Source organism: Cicer arietinum, chromosome 3 (genome assembly GCF_000331145.2).
Source record: "Cicer arietinum cultivar CDC Frontier isolate Library 1 chromosome 3, Cicar.CDCFrontier_v2.0, whole genome shotgun sequence".
Lineage (NCBI taxonomy): Eukaryota > Viridiplantae > Streptophyta > Magnoliopsida > Fabales > Fabaceae > Cicer > Cicer arietinum.
In genome coordinates this window covers 55804119-55823494 of record NC_021162.2, presented here as the reverse complement: position 1 = coordinate 55823494, position 19376 = coordinate 55804119, and the positions used below count along the sequence as shown (strand labels likewise).

The following is a 19376-nucleotide window of genomic DNA, read 5'->3' as shown; positions in this document are numbered from 1 at the left end:
AGACCAATTTCAATTTTGACATTTGTGAGGGCTTTTTCAGCCACAAATAAAGACCAATTTCAATTTTGACATTTGTGAGGGCTTTTTCAGCCACAAATAAAGACCAATTTCAATTTTGACATTTGTGAGGGCTTTTTCAGCCACAAATAAAGACCAATTTCAATTTTGACATTTGTGAGGGCTTTTTCAGCCACAAATAAAGACCAATTTCAATTTTGACATTTGTGAGGGCTTTTTCAGCCACAAATAAAGACCAATTTCAATTTTGACATTTGTGAGGGCTTTTTCAGCCACAAATAAAGACCAATTTCAATTTTGACATTTGTGAGGGCTTTTTCAGCCACAAATAAAGACCAATTTCAATTTTGACATTTGTGAGGGCTTTTTCAGCCACAAATAAAGACCAATTTCAATTTTGACATTTGTGAGGGCTTTTTCAGCCACAAATAAAGACCAATTTCAATTTTGACATTTGTGAGGGCTTTTTCAGCCACAAATAAAGACCAATTTCAATTTTGACATTTGTGAGGGCTTTTTCAGCCACAAATAAAGACCAATTTCAATTTTGACATTTGTGAGGGCTTTTTCAGCCACAAATAAAGACCAATTTCAATTTTGACATTTGTGAGGGCTTTTTCAGCCACAAATAAAGACCAATTTCAATTTTGACATTTGTGAGGGCTTTTTCAGCCACAAATAAAGACCAATTTCAATTTTGACATTTGTGAGGGCTTTTTCAGCCACAAATAAAGACCAATTTCAATTTTGACATTTGTGAGGGCTTTTTCAGCCACAAATAAAGACCAATTTCAATTTTGACATTTGTGAGGGCTTTTTCAGCCACAAATAAAGACCAATTTCAATTTTGACATTTGTGAGGGCTTTTTCAGCCACAAATAAAGACCAATTTCAATTTTGACATTTGTGAGGGCTTTTTCAGCCACAAATAAAGACCAATTTCAATTTTGACATTTGTGAGGGCTTTTTCAGCCACAAATAAAGACCAATTTCAATTTTGACATTTGTGAGGGCTTTTTCAGCCACAAATAAAGACCAATTTCAATTTTGACATTTGTGAGGGCTTTTTCAGCCACAAATAAAGACCAATTTCAATTTTGACATTTGTGAGGGCTTTTTCAGCCACAAATAAAGACCAATTTCAATTTTGACATTTGTGAGGGCTTTTTCAGCCACAAATAAAGACCAATTTCAATTTTGACATTTGTGAGGGCTTTTTCAGCCACAAATAAAGACCAATTTCAATTTTGACATTTGTGAGGGCTTTTTCAGCCACAAATAAAGACCAATTTCAATTTTGACATTTGTGAGGGCTTTTTCAGCCACAAATAAAGACCAATTTCAATTTTGACATTTGTGAGGGCTTTTTCAGCCACAAATAAAGACCAATTTCAATTTTGACATTTGTGAGGGCTTTTTCAGCCACAAATAAAGACCAATTTCAATTTTGACATTTGTGAGGGCTTTTTCAGCCACAAATAAAGACCAATTTCAATTTTGACATTTGTGAGGGCTTTTTCAGCCACAAATAAAGACCAATTTCAATTTTGACATTTGTGAGGGCTTTTTCAGCCACAAATAAAGACCAATTTCAATTTTGACATTTGTGAGGGCTTTTTCAGCCACAAATAAAGACCAATTTCAATTTTGACATTTGTGAGGGCTTTTTCAGCCACAAATAAAGACCAATTTCAATTTTGACATTTGTGAGGGCTTTTTCAGCCACAAATAAAGACCAATTTCAATTTTGACATTTGTGAGGGCTTTTTCAGCCACAAATAAAGACCAATTTCAATTTTGACATTTGTGAGGGCTTTATTCGGCCACAAAATATTTATAAAGTTGGCCACAAAATGGTGTTTTTCTTGTAGTGAAAACACTGATATAACTGAAAATACTTTAATGGTGGAAAATAAAAATTAAAATGCATTCATGATTAAAAATTGATATCAACTAATGTATTATATAATTAATATATCATATATTAAGAGTTAAATAGTCGGTCTATTAGATAATATTGAATCGTTTAATAATCAAAATTATAATTTTTAAATAATAATTAGACTAATTAATTCAAATTGAGCTATTGAATCATCAAAATTAAAACATATGTCATAGTTAATTGAATTAGGTTACATTGAACTGTTGAATCAATTAAATTATAATTCATACGTCATAATTAATTTAATTAGTTTAGATTGAACAATTGAATCATCAATATTATAATTTAATTAATAAGCCATTGTTCGCCTAATTAGGTAGGATTGAACCCTTAGATCATCGATATTATAAATGTTAAGTCATTGTTAGTCTAATTAGATAAGATTGAACTATTGAATAATCGAAATTAATTTTTTTGTCATAGTCTAATTAGATACCGTTAATTCATTGGATCATCAAAATTAAAATTTATAAGTCATATTTAGTCTAATTAGGTTAAAATAAACCGTTGGATTATCGATATCAAAAATGAATAGTCATCATTAGTCTAAATTAGTTCACATTGGATCGTTGAAATTCAGATTACCAGTTACGATTGAACCTTTATATTATCAAAACTAGAATTTAATAGTCATAGTTTAATTAGTTAACATTAAACCGTTGGATCATCAAAATCATTAATAAAATGATATTAGGTATAATTGGGTTAAACAAAAATTGTTGGATCATTGAAATTATAATTTGATAGTCATAGTTATTCTAATTAGTTCACATTGAATCGTTGGATCATCGAAATTAGAATTTATAAATCATAGTTACTCGAATTAATTAAGACATAATTGTTGATTCAAAAAAATTAGCATAGCTAAGTCTTAACTAGACTAATTAGGTTAGACTAAACGAATGAATCATCGAAATTAGAATTTAATAGTCATTGATAGTCTAATTAGTTAATATTGAACAATTGAATTAGTAAAATTAGGATTTCTAAGGCATAGTTAGCATAATTAGTTAAGATCAAATTATTGGATGAATTAAATTAAAATTTATAAGTCATAACTAGTCTAATTTGCTAAGATTGAACTGTTGAATCAACAAATTAGAATTTTGATATCATAGTTAGTCGATTTTGGTTGGGTTGACTTGTTGGATAATTGAAATTGTAATTTCTCAGTCATTGTTATTTCAATTAGTTTTGTTGGATCACAAAAGTTAGAATTTCAAAGTCATAATTAGTCTCCGTTGGTTAGATTGACCTGTTTTATCATAAAAAATTTATATTTTCTTAATTTTTTGTTAGTTAATTAGTTAGATTGAACCATTGAATGATTAAAATTAATATTTTCAAGTCATTTTTACTTTAATAAGATTATATTTAACCGTTAGATCATCAGAATTAAAATCTTTAAGTCATAGTTAGCCCAATTCACTTAGATTGAATTTTAATTGACTATATATAAAAATAGTTTATTATAGTTTTACATGAATTTTAAATAAAAATAATAATTTTATTATGATATAATTTTAAATAAAATATAATAAATAAATTATATAATACATTAATTAATATCAATTTTTAATCATGAATGTATTTGTATTTTTATTTTCTACCATCAATGTTCTTTCAATTCATGGTAGTGTTTAAAGAACAAAATTGTTGGTCAACTCAGTTTAAGTACTTGGTTAGTGGTTAATTGATTGTGTCAGTGAAACACTAATTAAACTATATGACTGTTGATTGATCCGATTAATATTTAAAAAAATTTAAAATAGAAGACAAAATGATATTGGAAGGAAATAGTAATCAAATGAAATGATTTAGAATTTTTAATGAGAAAAGAACCATTGTAAAAGTGAGAATCTAACATTTCTTGCAAAATGAGAAGTGTCTAAGAGAAAATGTATTGGTTTGTATAAATGAAATACCAAAAACCACTTCTTTTTTAAGTTAAAGAATGCGAAAAGTCAATAAAATTTATAAAATTAAGGAATATGAATATAGTTAACAATTGAGATACGAAATACATGTTGATAATTAATTAAATTTTATATTTTAATAAAAATTATTAATTTATTAATTTACCTTGATTTGAGAGAAAATTTATTGATTTAATTATTAACCAACTTTTCTTTTATATAAAGATATGTTAGAAATAAAACAAAGCAGGGTGGTCCTTATTATCAAAAAATTAAGGCGTCGTCATATTAATATACAAACATAATAGGCCACACACAAAAAAACAAAATATAAAATATACATAAAATTATAATTAAAAAGTTGTTATATTTAATCATAATTTATAACTAAATACATCAATCTAAGAATCATATTTCTTATTCCTTATATTACTGCTTAGACAGCGAGAGACAAAATAATCACAGAATAGGGATTAGTAGAGATAAGTAATCATATTTTTTATCTTTTTTATGTAAGGGTGTTAATTTGTGGTACAGTTTAGTTTGGATAATAATAATAATAAAATTAATAAGATCTAAATTATTAAGATTTAAATTGAAACTGCTTTTAGTTGATCCAATTATAATTGATGATATATTACTTTTAATAATAATATCATAAAATTGGATTTCTTCACTTGTTCTATTTTTGCAATATTAAATTTATGTTTTTATATGACGTGAATTTGAAAAGATAAATATAATTTTTTCTTTATAAGAAAAAAAAAAACCAATGATTTAAATTTAAATTCATCAAATTATGTCGAAAATGTTGATATGTACCTTTATAAAAGTCAAGGACAAAACGATAAGAAATGAACATTCAATAATGCAATAAGCTTTTCAAACGTAATAATGATTTAGAATAAATATGTATTTTTTTTCTTATGAAATTTAGAATATAGTGTAAAAGACACGTTAGAAAACACTGTTGCTACAAAAGTAAACGTACATATTTTGTTTTACTATCTTTTTTTATATAAATTTAATAGATAAAATATTATTTTAATCTTTGAAAAATATATGATATTTTTATTTTTATTTTTATTCAGCAAATAATTCAAATTAGTATTTGAATTATTAAAATAATTTTAAAAAAAATATAATTTATTATTATAAAGATCCCTAAAAGATACAATTTATTAACAAAATAGTTTATAATTATTATAATATTAAAGACTAAATTGACTGATATTTTAATAATTTAAAAATTAATTTAAATTTTTTGTTAAGTCAATAACTAAAACGATAACATTCTATATTTTTAAAGATTAAAATACTATGTCAGGTCAGGTTTTGATATACATTTTTTACGTAATAAATATTAAGTCATTAACAAATAACAATGTTAATAATATATATATATATCGATCTATCAAGTTTAATAAACCTTTTTATAAGTATAAGTCTAACATATTTCAATTAATAGACTTAAAAAAAATATGAAGTTAACATTTTTATTAAATAGAACATGCCGAACTAAATTTTAAGTAGGTGAAGTCCTTGACGGATGGTCTAGTCTATTCTCATCCCATTTGGTAAGGTACTTCACTGCACTTATATTGAGTATACAACACATTAAGAAATTAATTCAACTTTTATTTAGGAGATATAAGGTGGTTTGGTGGTTGGAGTAGATGAGTTAAGGAGTCTAGTGATAAATAAGTTGGAGGGTTTAATTCCATCAAAAGTTTTTTTGTGAATAAAGAAAATATTCATTTATTCCAATTGAAGAAATTACATCGATCTACTAAGATTAGAAATCTGAACACTACACAAAATAATGGTGTTGACCCTTAACATTTCAAAAGAAAACACACTTATGTTCCGATTAGATTACTAGTAGGTCAATAAATAAAATTAGTTTGATCAATAAATCCTATTAAATTATTTATTTAATAAAATTCATCCGAAAACTTTCAATTCAAAGAAGTGATTCTAGACAAAAAAAAAAAAAAACACTAAATCATCTATGGATGAAGAAAAAAAAGATAAAACTAAAAAAAAAATAGAGCACGTCTAGGATCGTGCTTTCTAACATACTAACATTTACGTAATTGAATAATTTTTCATTAAATTAATTAGTATTAAAATTACAGAGTGAAATTTATCTAATAAAAACTAAAAATTTTAATACTAAAAAAATAATTATATTAATTAAATAAAAAATATATTAACATTAACATACTAACATTTGTAATTCTATAAAAAGAATTCAACCTTTCACCACCATTAGATGATATCAGGCTCTATATATATATGAATGAGACTTAAAATTATTTATTCTTAGCATGATCCCACTTCTCCTAATAAGGTGTTATTACGCTTTGAGCTAGCTATTTCTTGCGATCACTAGTTTATAGATTGAGTTAAACTTATTAGAGAAATTAGTTTATAGACATGATTTTCATTTAGAGTATGTAAAATATATAGTTAGTTATACTATATTGATAAATTGAATTAGATTATATAAAAATAAAAAATTAAATCAATTAAATGGTTCATGAATTGAAATATATATTTAAAACAAATCAAATTAGTTAATCAAACTTAATTAAAAAATCACTTTAACTATTTTAATTTCAAAAGAATTTCAAAATTATTTTTTTAAAGAAGTTGTTCGAAACTGATTTTAACTAAAATTTTATTGAAAATGTTAAACGGATTTATATTTACAATCTAATTTCAAACTGATTCATAATTAAATTGTATTTAATTCGAAAATGATTTTCAAGAATTTAATTAAATTATAAATTTGATCAAATTCATTCAATTTTTTACGTCACGAACACCTTTTATTCTCATCTTCTCTCTTTCTCTTTGTTTATTTGTTTATCGTTTCGTCAAAATTATCTAAACTTCCTTCTAATATCATATATATCATGATCTTCTTGTTTAGTTTGCAATACTTGTAGTACTATCGCAATAGATTAATGTGGCCAAAATATATCTTTCATAGGAATATCTATTATAAATATAATCACGGTAATCAAGGCAGACCTAATAAATCTAAGGTGTAAACTAAAATTTAGAATGAGATATTTGAAAAATTTACAATAATAAATTGGAGGCTTTTTAAGTTTAACTATTTTTACAAAGTTAAATATCTTTTTATGGATACAGTTTTAAACAACTTACAAATAAATATTATATATTTACCAAGTTGAGTAGTTTTTTTATTGAATTAATTAATGCCAAAATTAGAGAGTAAAATCTATACTATAAAAACAAAAAAGTTAAATACTAAGAAAGTAACAATATTAATTAAATCAAAAAGATAAATGTAAAACTTAAAAATATTTGAGGTTTGGATCGTCCGTGACTTGAGTAATTTATTTTCTGAAAACAATAACTATCACTATATTTTATATACATGAAAAAACACTGAGTAGAAACGCCGATTGATTCTCTCTTTCGATTTTTTTCAATTTTTCTCTTTATATTTTAGTCACTAAACTCAATTTCTATTTCCTTTTAGTATTATATTTTCTCTCTCTCATGTTTGATAGTTGAGATGTTGCAATTAAAAAAAATATTAAGAGAATTCGAATGAAAAAAAATCTATTATCAGTACAAAGAGTTTATAACCCATCTTCATTTAGAGCTAAAATATTAATTAAATTTCAATTTCAATTGGAATAAATAAAGAATCTCATAAGTGACTCTAACTTCTATGGAACTATGCTTTTAATGTTGTTCCCTTTACGATGTAACCGAGAGTTTACTAAGCAGCAATATTATAAACTAATAATTACACTTGATAATATTAGTGTTCCAATTTTTTTTTCCAACTATATTCCGATATACGAGAAGACAAACCTCAACTCTCCATAAAAGACAAAAGGAAATAAACAAATTAGTACAACAACAACCTTAAAAATTACATCTAAATAGTTTAGGCGCTTCTTCCAAAAAAATTAAATATAAAAGAAATTATATTTTTTTTAATATTTGATTAACTAAGTTTATATCAGCATTGGACACACGTAACTATGTTCATAATAAATAGGTGATTCCAAGAAAGAAATTAATTCGGTCCAATCTCAAATCAATATTTTTACTACATATTTTGTTGTTGTTATGGACATGCCTCCAGGCCAAAACATGCCTATGTCAAATGACACAAACAGCATGATGATGCAGATGAGTTTCTATTGGGGCAGAAAAGCAATAGTTCTTTTCTCTGGGTGGCCAAATGACAACCTTGGAATGTACATCTTAGCTATTTTGTTTGTGTTCCTTCTAGCTATGGCTGCTGAGGTTTTGTCTAACCAACCAACCATCAAACGTAGGACTAATCCCCTCATTGGAGCCTTCTTTCAGTCTTCTGTTCACTTCTTTCGAATCGGTTTCGCTTACTTGGTTATGCTTTCTGTTATGTCCTTCAATCTTGGAATCTTCTTTGCTGCTCTTTTTGGTCATTCTTTCGGATTCTTCGTCGCTAGATCGCGTGCTATTGCTCTTGCTAATCAAGAAGATAAAAATTCCTCCTCTGTTACACTTCAAATTTGAGCTATTGTGTTTTACATGTTTTTTTTAAGTTCCCTAGTTTTTCAAAGCTTTTTACACTCCCTATGTAATAAAATATAAACAAAAAAAAGTATATATGTATTTAGATCAAAGTGATCCTGGTACATATGTTTTTATGTTTATATTTTGTTAAAAAGAAAGTATATGTTATAGATTGATGAAGAATGATTGCATCTATTTGATAGTTAATTTTTGTCTTGTCGTGTTCAAAACTTTGTATCATGTTCTTAAAGTTTGCCGTACAAAAAGTGAAATGTATTAAATAGCACTTAAATCGTATGTAAATATGTATTTTTCTCTGTTAAATTATCAATCGTTAGAGTAATTTAATGTTTGAAGATTGATGTTAGTAATTTAATCGTTAGAGAGAATTGAGTGTGTATAAGAATTTTAACGAATGCTTCAAAAGTAATAAACTCATTCTTTAACCAAAAGAGCTGGAATAGCTCAGTTGGTTAGAGCGTGTGGCTGTTAACCACAAGGTCGGAGGTTCGACCCCTCCTTCTAGCGCTTTTTTCGTATTTTTAAATTTTGACCATTTTTATGTCTTCCAACTACAAAGCACATCAATTTTTTTTATTGAAGAATTGAGTTTCCAAATACTAACTAATATATGAACATTTTGTTTGCCCATCTTTAAAATGTAAGATGATTGTCACAACCAATTTTATTAGTTGATTTAAATATCAACAATTTAACTACAATGACCTTGGAAATCATTTAAGTTTGATATTGATACACAACCAAGGTTATTAATAAGACTACAATTGTCTTCCCTATTATCAAAAGGGATAATAATCTAAGAGGAAAAATCATTATAAAGATCCATATCTAAGAGCAAATCATCCCAATTCCATTGACTACTACTACCTTCACCACTACTCACCATAGCTTCAAATCCTTCTTCTAATTGAAAATCCATTGGAAAATCACCAACCATACCTTGTTGGTCCAAACATGAATAAATCATGTCTTGTTGTGATTCAATCATATGGTTCTTTCCATCAGCATCATCCAATGTTATGCCACTCTCTTGTTGAACTACTACTTGGTCAGTTTGTGACTCTCCTAGACTCCTTCTCTTCATTGAGGTTGAACCAATGTTTCTTGCTTGTGGCCTAATAATTTGAACATCTTTGGATAATTCTTTATCTTCAGATGCTTCTTGAGCATTTAGTTTTTTGCTTAGATGACAATTCCAATAGTTTTTCACATCATTTGCAGTTCTTCCTGGTAACCTTCCTGCAATCAGGGACCACCTAAAAAAAGTAGCAACTAGCTTAAAATTTATTATTTTAATGATCTTTTTTTTATTTCAACATTAAAGTTTTACCTATTGCCTAATAATTTGTGGAGTTTAACAATCATTTCAACTTCCTCCTCAGCAAAGTTTCCTCTCTTGATGTTAGGACGGAGATAGTTCAACCATCTTAGCCTACAACTCTTTCTGCACCTGTTCAGACCTTCAACATACCACCAATTTTCCAAGTGATCAGCTCAATAAATATATATACTATTGTACAAATACCAAATGTTTATTTTAGTAGGGACATTTTCTTAAGAAATTCCCTTTTAACAATTCAGTCTTTTTTCTTTCAAATTGTAAAGTTAAAAACATTTAACATGAATATTGACACAAAATTTTGGATATCTTTAAATAATAATATTATCAAATTTGAACTAACAAATTAAATTAAAACAAATATTATACAATAAAATATGAATGCACAATAAAAATACGGATAAAGCACGTAAGCGAGAATATGAGTGTTATACAATTTCTAGCTCTAGCACAAATTAATTAGTTTTTGAAAAATTAATCATAGTCATATTCTCAAACACTAAATACATCACAACTATATAGTGCTTATATCACCTAATTTTATAAAATAATCAAAAAATCACAAATTACCCTAATTAAATAATCAATATTATCACTGTTGTTATATAAAATTTTAATGGACAATCACCGTCATTAATCATTATACCTGAGAGTCATAAAAAATCAACTACAACCGTTGATTGTACAATTATTTTATGATGACAATTAACATACAAATATATAATGAGATAACAAAATCATTTTTATTAACTGTTTTCAGTACATGTGGTAAACAATATTTTATTAACTATTTTTTTTCATGTAAAACAATTCTTCATCTTTTTGCATTTTTGACATCATCAACGATCCCATATTTCATTTTTGTGTTTCTTCAAATTGCGCATTTACATTTCCAAACCAAGTTTTCGGACCAAAACATCATGAAAATCCATCTTAATTTTTAATTGTTGTTTTCCAAATATATGTTGTGGTGCACACACGAAAATAGAGACAAATTGGATTGAATTTATGAAGAGAAGAAGAGGAGAACTAGATTGTGGATTTTATCTCGTTTGTGAAAATCATGAATATTTTTGGCATTGGGATATAAATCATTCTTTGTTTTAAATTGCATTGACCAAAAGATGTTAAAGCAGTATAGATTATTTGAATAAAACATAATATAGATTATTATAAATGAGCGTGGAATTTTTTTTCTTCATACTAATTCAAACCAATATATATGCTCCCATTTTTAATAAGATTCTGGTTAAAAGCATATAAGTGTTGTAATGTGTCTCTCCGTGCCTATCTAGTAATCATGTATATAAGGGTATATATATTATTTCTAGCACTACGGAATACGATTGATTAATTAATATAAACCGATACGAGAACAATAGGAAATGAGTCCATAAAAAAAAGGAAGATTATTATTACAATATATGAATTGAATTGGTTATTAGTTACCCATGCAGTTGGTCTCATTGAGTTTCAGAAGTAACTACAAGACTATTATGTACACAATTTCATCAGTATTTTATCAATATGAAATTCAAAGAGTTTTACAAAATGATATTTTTTTCTAACCAATTCACTCATATTAACAAACTCATTGAGTAACTAACTTACCGATTTATAATGAACTCATTGATGCAAACAATTCATATATTGTAACATCTATAAAGAAAAATCACATAGAATTAAAATTTTGAAAATACCAATAGTAAACTTATAGTATTTTTTAAGACTTATATGCTGTTTGGTGTGATGTATATTCAGCGGCGAACCTAGCCTCATTTCTATGAGGTGCTCAATTTTATTTTATTTTTTTAAGTTAAAATATTAAATTTAACTAGTGAAAAAAAAATCATAATAATTTTTTTACTATTAATTGAAAATACAAATTAATATCACAATAAAGAAAATAAAATCAACACTGACTATGTAGAAAAATAACACTTGACGGTGCTATAATGAGTCAAATTAATCTATAATTAAATCTATAATAATTAATATTATTTTTTTTAATATAAACAACTAAATTATTCACACAAAATTCATAATCAATTTTTTTGACTTTTTTGTTTCTTCTAATTTTATTTTTAATAAATATATTTGGAGTAACTAAATATATATTATTGAGAAAACTAAATATAAAATTATACTTGTTTATTTTAAAAAAAAAAACATAAAAATTTGGGTAGCCAAAGCTACTCCATAAGCAAAGGTAGCTTTGCCATTGTATATATAACTCCTATCTTCATTTTATTTTTAGTCTTATTTTACATATGTTGTTATCTTGTGAGTGTCAATTAGAAGTTATATTTCTCCACAATTTCTCCATTCTCTCAATGTGAACGTAATCACAACTATGTTCTATCCACATTAAATGTCATAATTAATTGCCAAGATGGAACAATTCATTCAATTGTTATTAGATCTCTCTCTCTTTTGGAATTCAAGATTTTCTTAGTGGAGAGTAAACTCGTGAAATACAGTTCACTTTTCTAAAGAAAAAAATGTTCGTCTATATATATTATGAAAGATTGAATTTCTGACCATACATTTAAAAAATCTAATTAATGATCTGTTTTTTTGTTATCATTAAACTATGGAGTATGGACCATCGATCCTTAGGAGAATACAAATGGAAAACTCAAGAAAAGAAAAAAAGAAAAAAAAATTATATTTACCAGCTAATAGAGGAACCCTATGCCACTTTCCTTCTCCATATTGTTGTATGCATTTCTTAAGCAAGTGATCTTCTTCTTCTGTCCATGCAACACCACCCATCTGTTGTAAAACTCTACAACCACTACCAATTTCACTCTCATCAAGATGCCACCTTCATCTTCTTTTATATATAATAATGATAATAACGTGTGGTGTGATACACACATGTTTTTCTTGAATTAAGATGTGCCAAACAAGCCAGCAAGGCAGAGAGTAATATACACAATGTCGTGTGCCTCAAAATCATAGTAAATGGTCCATTGCTCTTTCTAAAACTCTGAGGCCTAGCTCTATGTTTTTAAATAGACATCATAAGTATGCAAATGGTGGTCCTCATCCTCAAAAAACTTAGATCTCTAAAACACATTACAAGCTTACATATTTTCCTATTCAAACCCCCATATGTTTATGTTATTTCTCATCTCTTTTAGATTACAAGACTCTTAATTAAAACAACAATAATTGCAACAATCAACTCTTTGTAAATGCATAAAGTTAGTTATCAAACACAAACATGGATCTTATCCGACCAACCCTATCTCAATCATAGTTTTAAGTTACAAACTACTATTGTGGCCGCGTTATAAAAGTTTTAAAGATATCTATAACTGCAACAAAATTGTTATTGTGGCCCATCTTTCGTATTGGCACACATCTTGGCACAATATCAAAAATCCTAATATATTTTTAAATTATAATCTTAGTCTTTAAATTAATTCAACAGTTGGAGAGATACTGAGTGTAGACTATTCCACTTTAAATGAATGAAGCTAAGCTTTTTTTACAACATTTAAATGATATACAATGTTATTGTAAATCAATTTTGCACCTAAATTCAATGAAAATTTACTAATTTGTCAAATCCCTATATTTTTGTAAAGATAATTTACAATCAATTGTATACATACAAAAAGAGAGTGAACACTCATTGTGATCTCTGAAAGTGTCATGCATTGTCAAATTAGTCATTGGTTTAATTAAAATTATTAAAAATTCTTCAAATAAGAGTGCAACAGTTTAGGTAAAATCAAACCAAACCAGAATCCAACCAAACCATGCTTTTTGGATAGGACAAATTTTTGAACGGGTCCAAATCCAAACCAACCCAGCCAATTCTGAACATGTACGGTTTGCATAACAGATAACGAAAATTAGACCCGTGTACCTTCGTAAATAAACCGATCATATCCTTATTATATATTTTTAATGAAATATGTTGTCGCATAATGTATTGCGTAAGTTTTCTCTGTATAATCTTTTAGAATTTTAGGCAAAGTTAGAAATTAGGAAAGTATATTAACATATAAAGTTAAAGACAGTTATAAATTAGGATTATAAAAATCACACTTTATTGTTAGTTCTCACTATTGGTTTTGAAATTTTAATCTAATGTTTTAGACATAATTATTTTGTGTTGTAACCCAATCAACTTAATCCAAACCAATCTGTTAATACATTGGTTTGATTCATATTGGATTTTATTCAAAAAATGTGTAAATCTGAACCAAACCAAACCATGTACTTTTGATCGGTTTAGCCACCATATTCAATCAAAATCGAACAAAAATGGCTTGTGAACACCCTTACTTCCGTTAAATCTGAAATGTTAACCCTTCGTCAATTTATGAAGTAAACCATCATTTTAGTCCCAGAAAGAAAATGTGATTTTAGATATAAGTCTTTCACATTCTCTTACTCTTTTTTTTCTCTGCTTAATTTTCGAGAAATCTAAATGGTCCCCTTTATTCATAAAGCCCTATTTTCACCTTCACGTTCTTGCGCTATCTATGATTTATCATATATATTACATAGAATTTATTTTATATACATTGTCAATCAATCACAATCATTAGATTGATATAAATATTTGACTTTTACCATAATTAACTCTAAAGTCATCCCCATAAATGATTGTGATGTGTTGACAATATAAAATATTTTACACCGTCAATAAAAACCACGGTACCTAGTCCAGTAAAAAATTTCACTATAATAATTAATGGGTACATCATAGTCTTCCTAATAACAATTGAGAACATCAAACAACATTAACAACAACCTTATAACCTTCAACTAAAGTGGATATTTCAAAGTAACTCTTAGAGAGGTAAAACTACTCACACGATATATTAAAATACTAATAGTAATAATAATAATAATAATAATAATAATAATAATAATAATAATAATAATAATAATAATAATAATAATAATAATAATAATAATAATAATAATAATAATAATAATAATAAAATTGGTGGGCTCCACTTGGAGAGTGATTCCATCCAACAAATCTTCCCCTATTGACTCAAGTGGGAAGATACTGCTCAATCATGCCGACTTTCTTTCTACAACACATCATCTTCGACACAGGCAAGATATTCGTCATCATATCGGAACTATTTTCGTCAATATGAATCTTCTCAATTAAAAAGAACTTCATTTCCAGTGCATCTCGTATCCAATGATATTGCACCTCAATATGCTTCGACTTTGCATGAAAAGTCGAATTCTTGCTAAGATGGATCGCACCCTGATTATCACAAAATAACACAAATTTGTCTAGCTTGAGGCCTAACTCATGTAAGAATTTCTTCATCCACAAGAGTTCTTTACAAGCTTCAGTTGCTACAATGTACTCAGCTTCAGTAGTGGATAAAGCAACTCACTTTTGTAATCTTGATTGCCAAGACATAGCTCCCCCTATAAACATCATCATATAACCAGAAGTAGATTTTCTAGAATCAAGATAACCTGCCATATCTGCATCTGCATAGCCATCCAACACAGGTTTACCACCTCCATAGCATAAGTACACTTTGGAAGTGCCTCTGAGGTATCTGAGAATCCACTTCACAACTGTCAGTGATCTTTATCAGGATTAGAGAGAAACAAACTAACAACTCCAACTGCATGAGCAATATCTGGCCTTGTGCATACCATAACATACATCAAATTACCAACTGTAGATGCATAGGAAACCTTCTTCATCTCTTTTTTATCTTTCTCACTTGTAGGACATTGATCAGAATTCAATTTGAAATGAGTAGCAAGTGGAGTACTAACAGTTTTGCAATTGCTCATGTTAAACCTCTCTAACACTTTCTCAATGTAATTTTGAGAGAACCACAATTTATTATTCTTCCTTTCATGAGTGATTCTCATGCTCATAATTTGCTTTGCAAGACCCAAGTCTTTCATTGTAAAAGACTTGTTCAAATATTTTTTTAGAGATTGAATCTTATTAGCGTCATGACCAACAATCAACATGTCATCCACATATAACAAAAGAATAATACAATCTCCATCAGAGAGTTTCTTCACAAACACACAATGGTTAGATGTAGTTTTACCGTACATAGGTTTCTCCATGAAAGAATCAAATTTCTTGTACCATTGCCAAGGTGCTTGCTTGAGCCCATAAAGTTTTTCCTCAATTTACACCAAGTTGCTATTTACCTTTGACTTCGAAACCCTCTGGTTGCTCCATATAGATCCCTTCCTCCAAATCTCCATGAAGGAATGCATTTTTCGCATCAAGTTGTTAAACTTCTAGGTTCAAACTAACTGCCAACCCAAGCACAACTCAGATAGAGGACATCTTCACCACAATTGAAATTTTTTCATCAAAGTCAATACATTTTCTCTGATTAAAACCTTTCACAACCAATCTTGCTTTGTATCTTGGTTGAGAACTATTGTCTTATTCCATTATCTTGAACACTCATTTGTTCTTGAGTGTTTTTCTGCCCTTATGCAAGTTTACAAAATCAAATGTGTGATTCTCATGCAATGAACTCATATATGCTTGCATGACCTTCAACCACTTTTCTTTATTAACATTTGTAATTGCTTCTTGATAGTACTATGTCTCTACACTATTAGTGATCATCACATATTCATATGAAGGATATCTTTGGGAAGGCTGACATTCTCTAGTAGATCTTCTTAACTCAAACTCGACTGGTGGCTCAGCTGGAACCTATTCATAATGGTGATGTATATGATCATTAGTTATATTCTCATCATCTACCTGTATATCTCCCCCATCAACAAAAGTTTCTATAGGGGGCTTAGGCGCAACATCAATGTAACTTCTGCAATATGGTTTTTGTTTCTCAACATTATCAAAATCTTCAATAGTTTGGTCTTCAAGAAATATCACATCTCGGCTTCTGATGATTTTCTTGTCAATCGGATCCCACAATCAATAACCAAATTCTTCATCATCATAACCAACGAATACACATTGTTTGGATTTACTATCAAGCTTGAACCTCTCATCTCTTGGAACGTGGACAAAACATCTGCAACCAAAAACTATCAAATAATGGTAAGAGACATATTTCCATGTCCACACTCTATTTGGAACATCACCATCAAATGGAATAGAAGGAGAAAGATTGATCAATTCCACTGCAATTTTCATTGCTTCACTCCAAAAGGATTTCAATAATTTTGCATGAGAGAGTATACATCAGATTCTATCATTTATCGTACAATTCATTCTCTCTACAACATCATTATGTTGAGGTGTCTTTGGAACTGTTTTCTCAAGACTAATTCCATGTTCTCTACTATACTCTTCAAACACATTTTAATTTCCTTCCTTTTCTCTTTCAACACTTACATGGAAATGCTTGAAGACTCAATATAACTGGTCTTTAGATTTCAAAGGAAATGTCCACACTTTTCTAGAGTAGTCGTCACTAAAAGTAACAAAATATGATGCACCACCAAGAGATTTACTATCCATCATACAAGTATCAGTATGAACTAAATCAAGAATATTTTGCCTCCTATGAGGACCAATATTATGAAAAGAAACTCTATGTTGTTTTCCAGCAAAACAATGAGTGCAAGTCTCATTTCTCACTCAAGTGACCGAGACGCATATGCCATAAATCAGAAGAGGCGTCTCCAAACGCATTCACTTCTTCATTGCATATATTCGTAGGCATCCTGTAGAGAGAAATGAAACTTTGCTCATTTGCAACCACTAAGGACCCTTTGGTGATTTTACATATACCACCTCCAAAGTAAGTGTGATAACTCTCAATATCCAAGGCTTTCACTGAAATAAAATTGAGATGAATATCAGGAACATGTCTAACATTCTTCAATTGAAACTTGCAATCAATCCCAGTTTCAACCCAAACATCTCTCATAGCGATAATTTTACATACTCCTTCTCTCCCATTTTTACCATACTAAAATCACCAGCATTGTAAGATTTGAAGAAATCATGCCTAGGAGTAACATGATATGAGGCACCCGAATCAATAATCTAAGTTGAATCATGACTTGCAAGGTTTATGGAACTATCATCACAAACAATGTAGACATTATTAACAGATGCAACTGTTGTTGAATCATTATCATTTTTTTCTCTTTATCTTTCCCTTGATTGATCTCTCTGAAGGAGCATGCACTTTCTTTTTATGTGACCCGCTTTGCCACAATGATAGCATATCACTTCTTTTCTAGTCCTCGACTTGCTACGACTTTCAAAGTTGTCGAGTCTATGGGAGTTTCTAGATTGACTTTTTCCCCGTGACTCTGTAACTAGTGCATCTGACTTTGAGGAAGAACCAATCAAACCGCATTCCTTTCTACGATCTTCTTCATTCAACATGCTCTCTTTAACTGTTGACATTTTAAACTTTTTCACTTGGAGCTGAATTGGTCAACGTCACAACAAGGACTTCTCAATTATCAAGCAAAAAACTCAACAATAACAACGCTTGCAACTCATCATCTAATTTAATATATGTGGTTGTCAGCTGATTCACTATATTTTGAAAAATACTCATATGCTCTGCCATTGAATTGTCATTTTGTATTTCATATTCACCTGCTTCTGAATCAAGAATGCTTTATTTTGCACATTCTTTCGTTCATACAACTCTTTTAATTTTTTCCACATCTTGTTAGAATTTATTTCAGTTTAAACATGTGGATGTACACTCAGATCCAACCACTGTCCGATCAACGCCACTGCCTTTCTATTCATCTTCTTACAGTCACCGTCATATTCATTTGTGGGTTTAACAGTGTTACCGTCAATAGGATCATACAAATCTTTATTGTATAACATGTCTTTCATGAGAGTATTCCAAAGTGTGAAATTAGAAGAGTTGAGTTTAATCATATTCAGACATTTATTTTCCTATCTCAATAATGCGGAATATTTTTCCCCACCTGTGCAGATAAATGATCAAATAAAAAATACAATTCCACGTAGCAATAATAATTGCTAGAAATTGAATATGAGATAAACACAATTTTAATGTGGAAAACTCCCCTCAAATTGAGAGAATAAAAATCACGGGACCTAGTCCAGTAAAAACTTCTACTATAATAATTAATGGTACACAATAGCCTTCTTAATAACAATAAGGAATATCAATCAATAATAACAACAACCTTATAGCCTTCAACTAAAGTGGGTAATCTAAAGTAACTATCAGAGAAGGTAAAATTACTCTGTATATTAAAATAATAAACTTATTGGTAGAAATAACATATTAAAATTGTAGATCAAATGGAGCAAGTTTGCTACACACCTATTATGATCACCGAAACCAAACTTTTCTCTCTTCTTCTCCATGTGCGGCTGTCGTTGCTTAGGGATTCCCTTTTATTTTTCTTCTTTATGGGTCAAGCCCAATAAAACCCTTATTTCTTTTTTTTTAATAATAATAATAATAATGATAATATTAATATTAATAAAATTAGTGGGCTTCACTCATAGAACAAGTCCACCCAACAATATTTTTGCGCTATCTATGATTTATTATATATATATATATATATATATATATATATATATATATATATATATTTTTATACACATATTTATATATAAATATAT

The 19376-nt window shown here is 28.3% G+C and overlaps 2 protein-coding genes and 1 non-coding gene across 3 annotated transcripts; 2 read left to right on the top strand and 1 right to left on the bottom strand.

The window, feature by feature from the left end:
- Nucleotides 1–7923: 7923 nt before the first annotated feature.
- On the top strand, nucleotides 7924–8634 carry LOC101491206 (copper transporter 6-like). The gene has a single exon (XM_004492326.4). The coding sequence runs from the start codon at nucleotides 7996–7998 to the stop codon at nucleotides 8425–8427; it is 432 nt and encodes a 143-aa protein (XP_004492383.1). The 5' UTR covers nucleotides 7924–7995; the 3' UTR covers nucleotides 8428–8634.
- A 247-nt stretch (nucleotides 8635–8881) lies between these two features.
- Nucleotides 8882–8955, top strand: TRNAN-GUU (transfer RNA asparagine (anticodon GUU)). Its single transcript has one exon. It is a non-coding gene; the product is annotated as a tRNA-Asn (tRNA).
- Nucleotides 8956–9065: 110 nt separating this feature from the next.
- LOC101490885 (transcription factor MYB90-like) lies at nucleotides 9066–12702 on the bottom strand. Its single transcript, XM_027332517.2, has 3 exons — nucleotides 12463–12702; nucleotides 9779–9908; nucleotides 9066–9704 (listed from the first exon to the last, which is right to left on the bottom strand). Exons 1-3 carry the CDS (start codon nucleotides 12560–12562, stop codon nucleotides 9245–9247), a joined length of 690 nt encoding a protein of 229 aa, XP_027188318.1. The 5' UTR covers nucleotides 12563–12702; the 3' UTR covers nucleotides 9066–9244.
- Between the last annotated feature and the right edge of the window lie 6674 nt (nucleotides 12703–19376).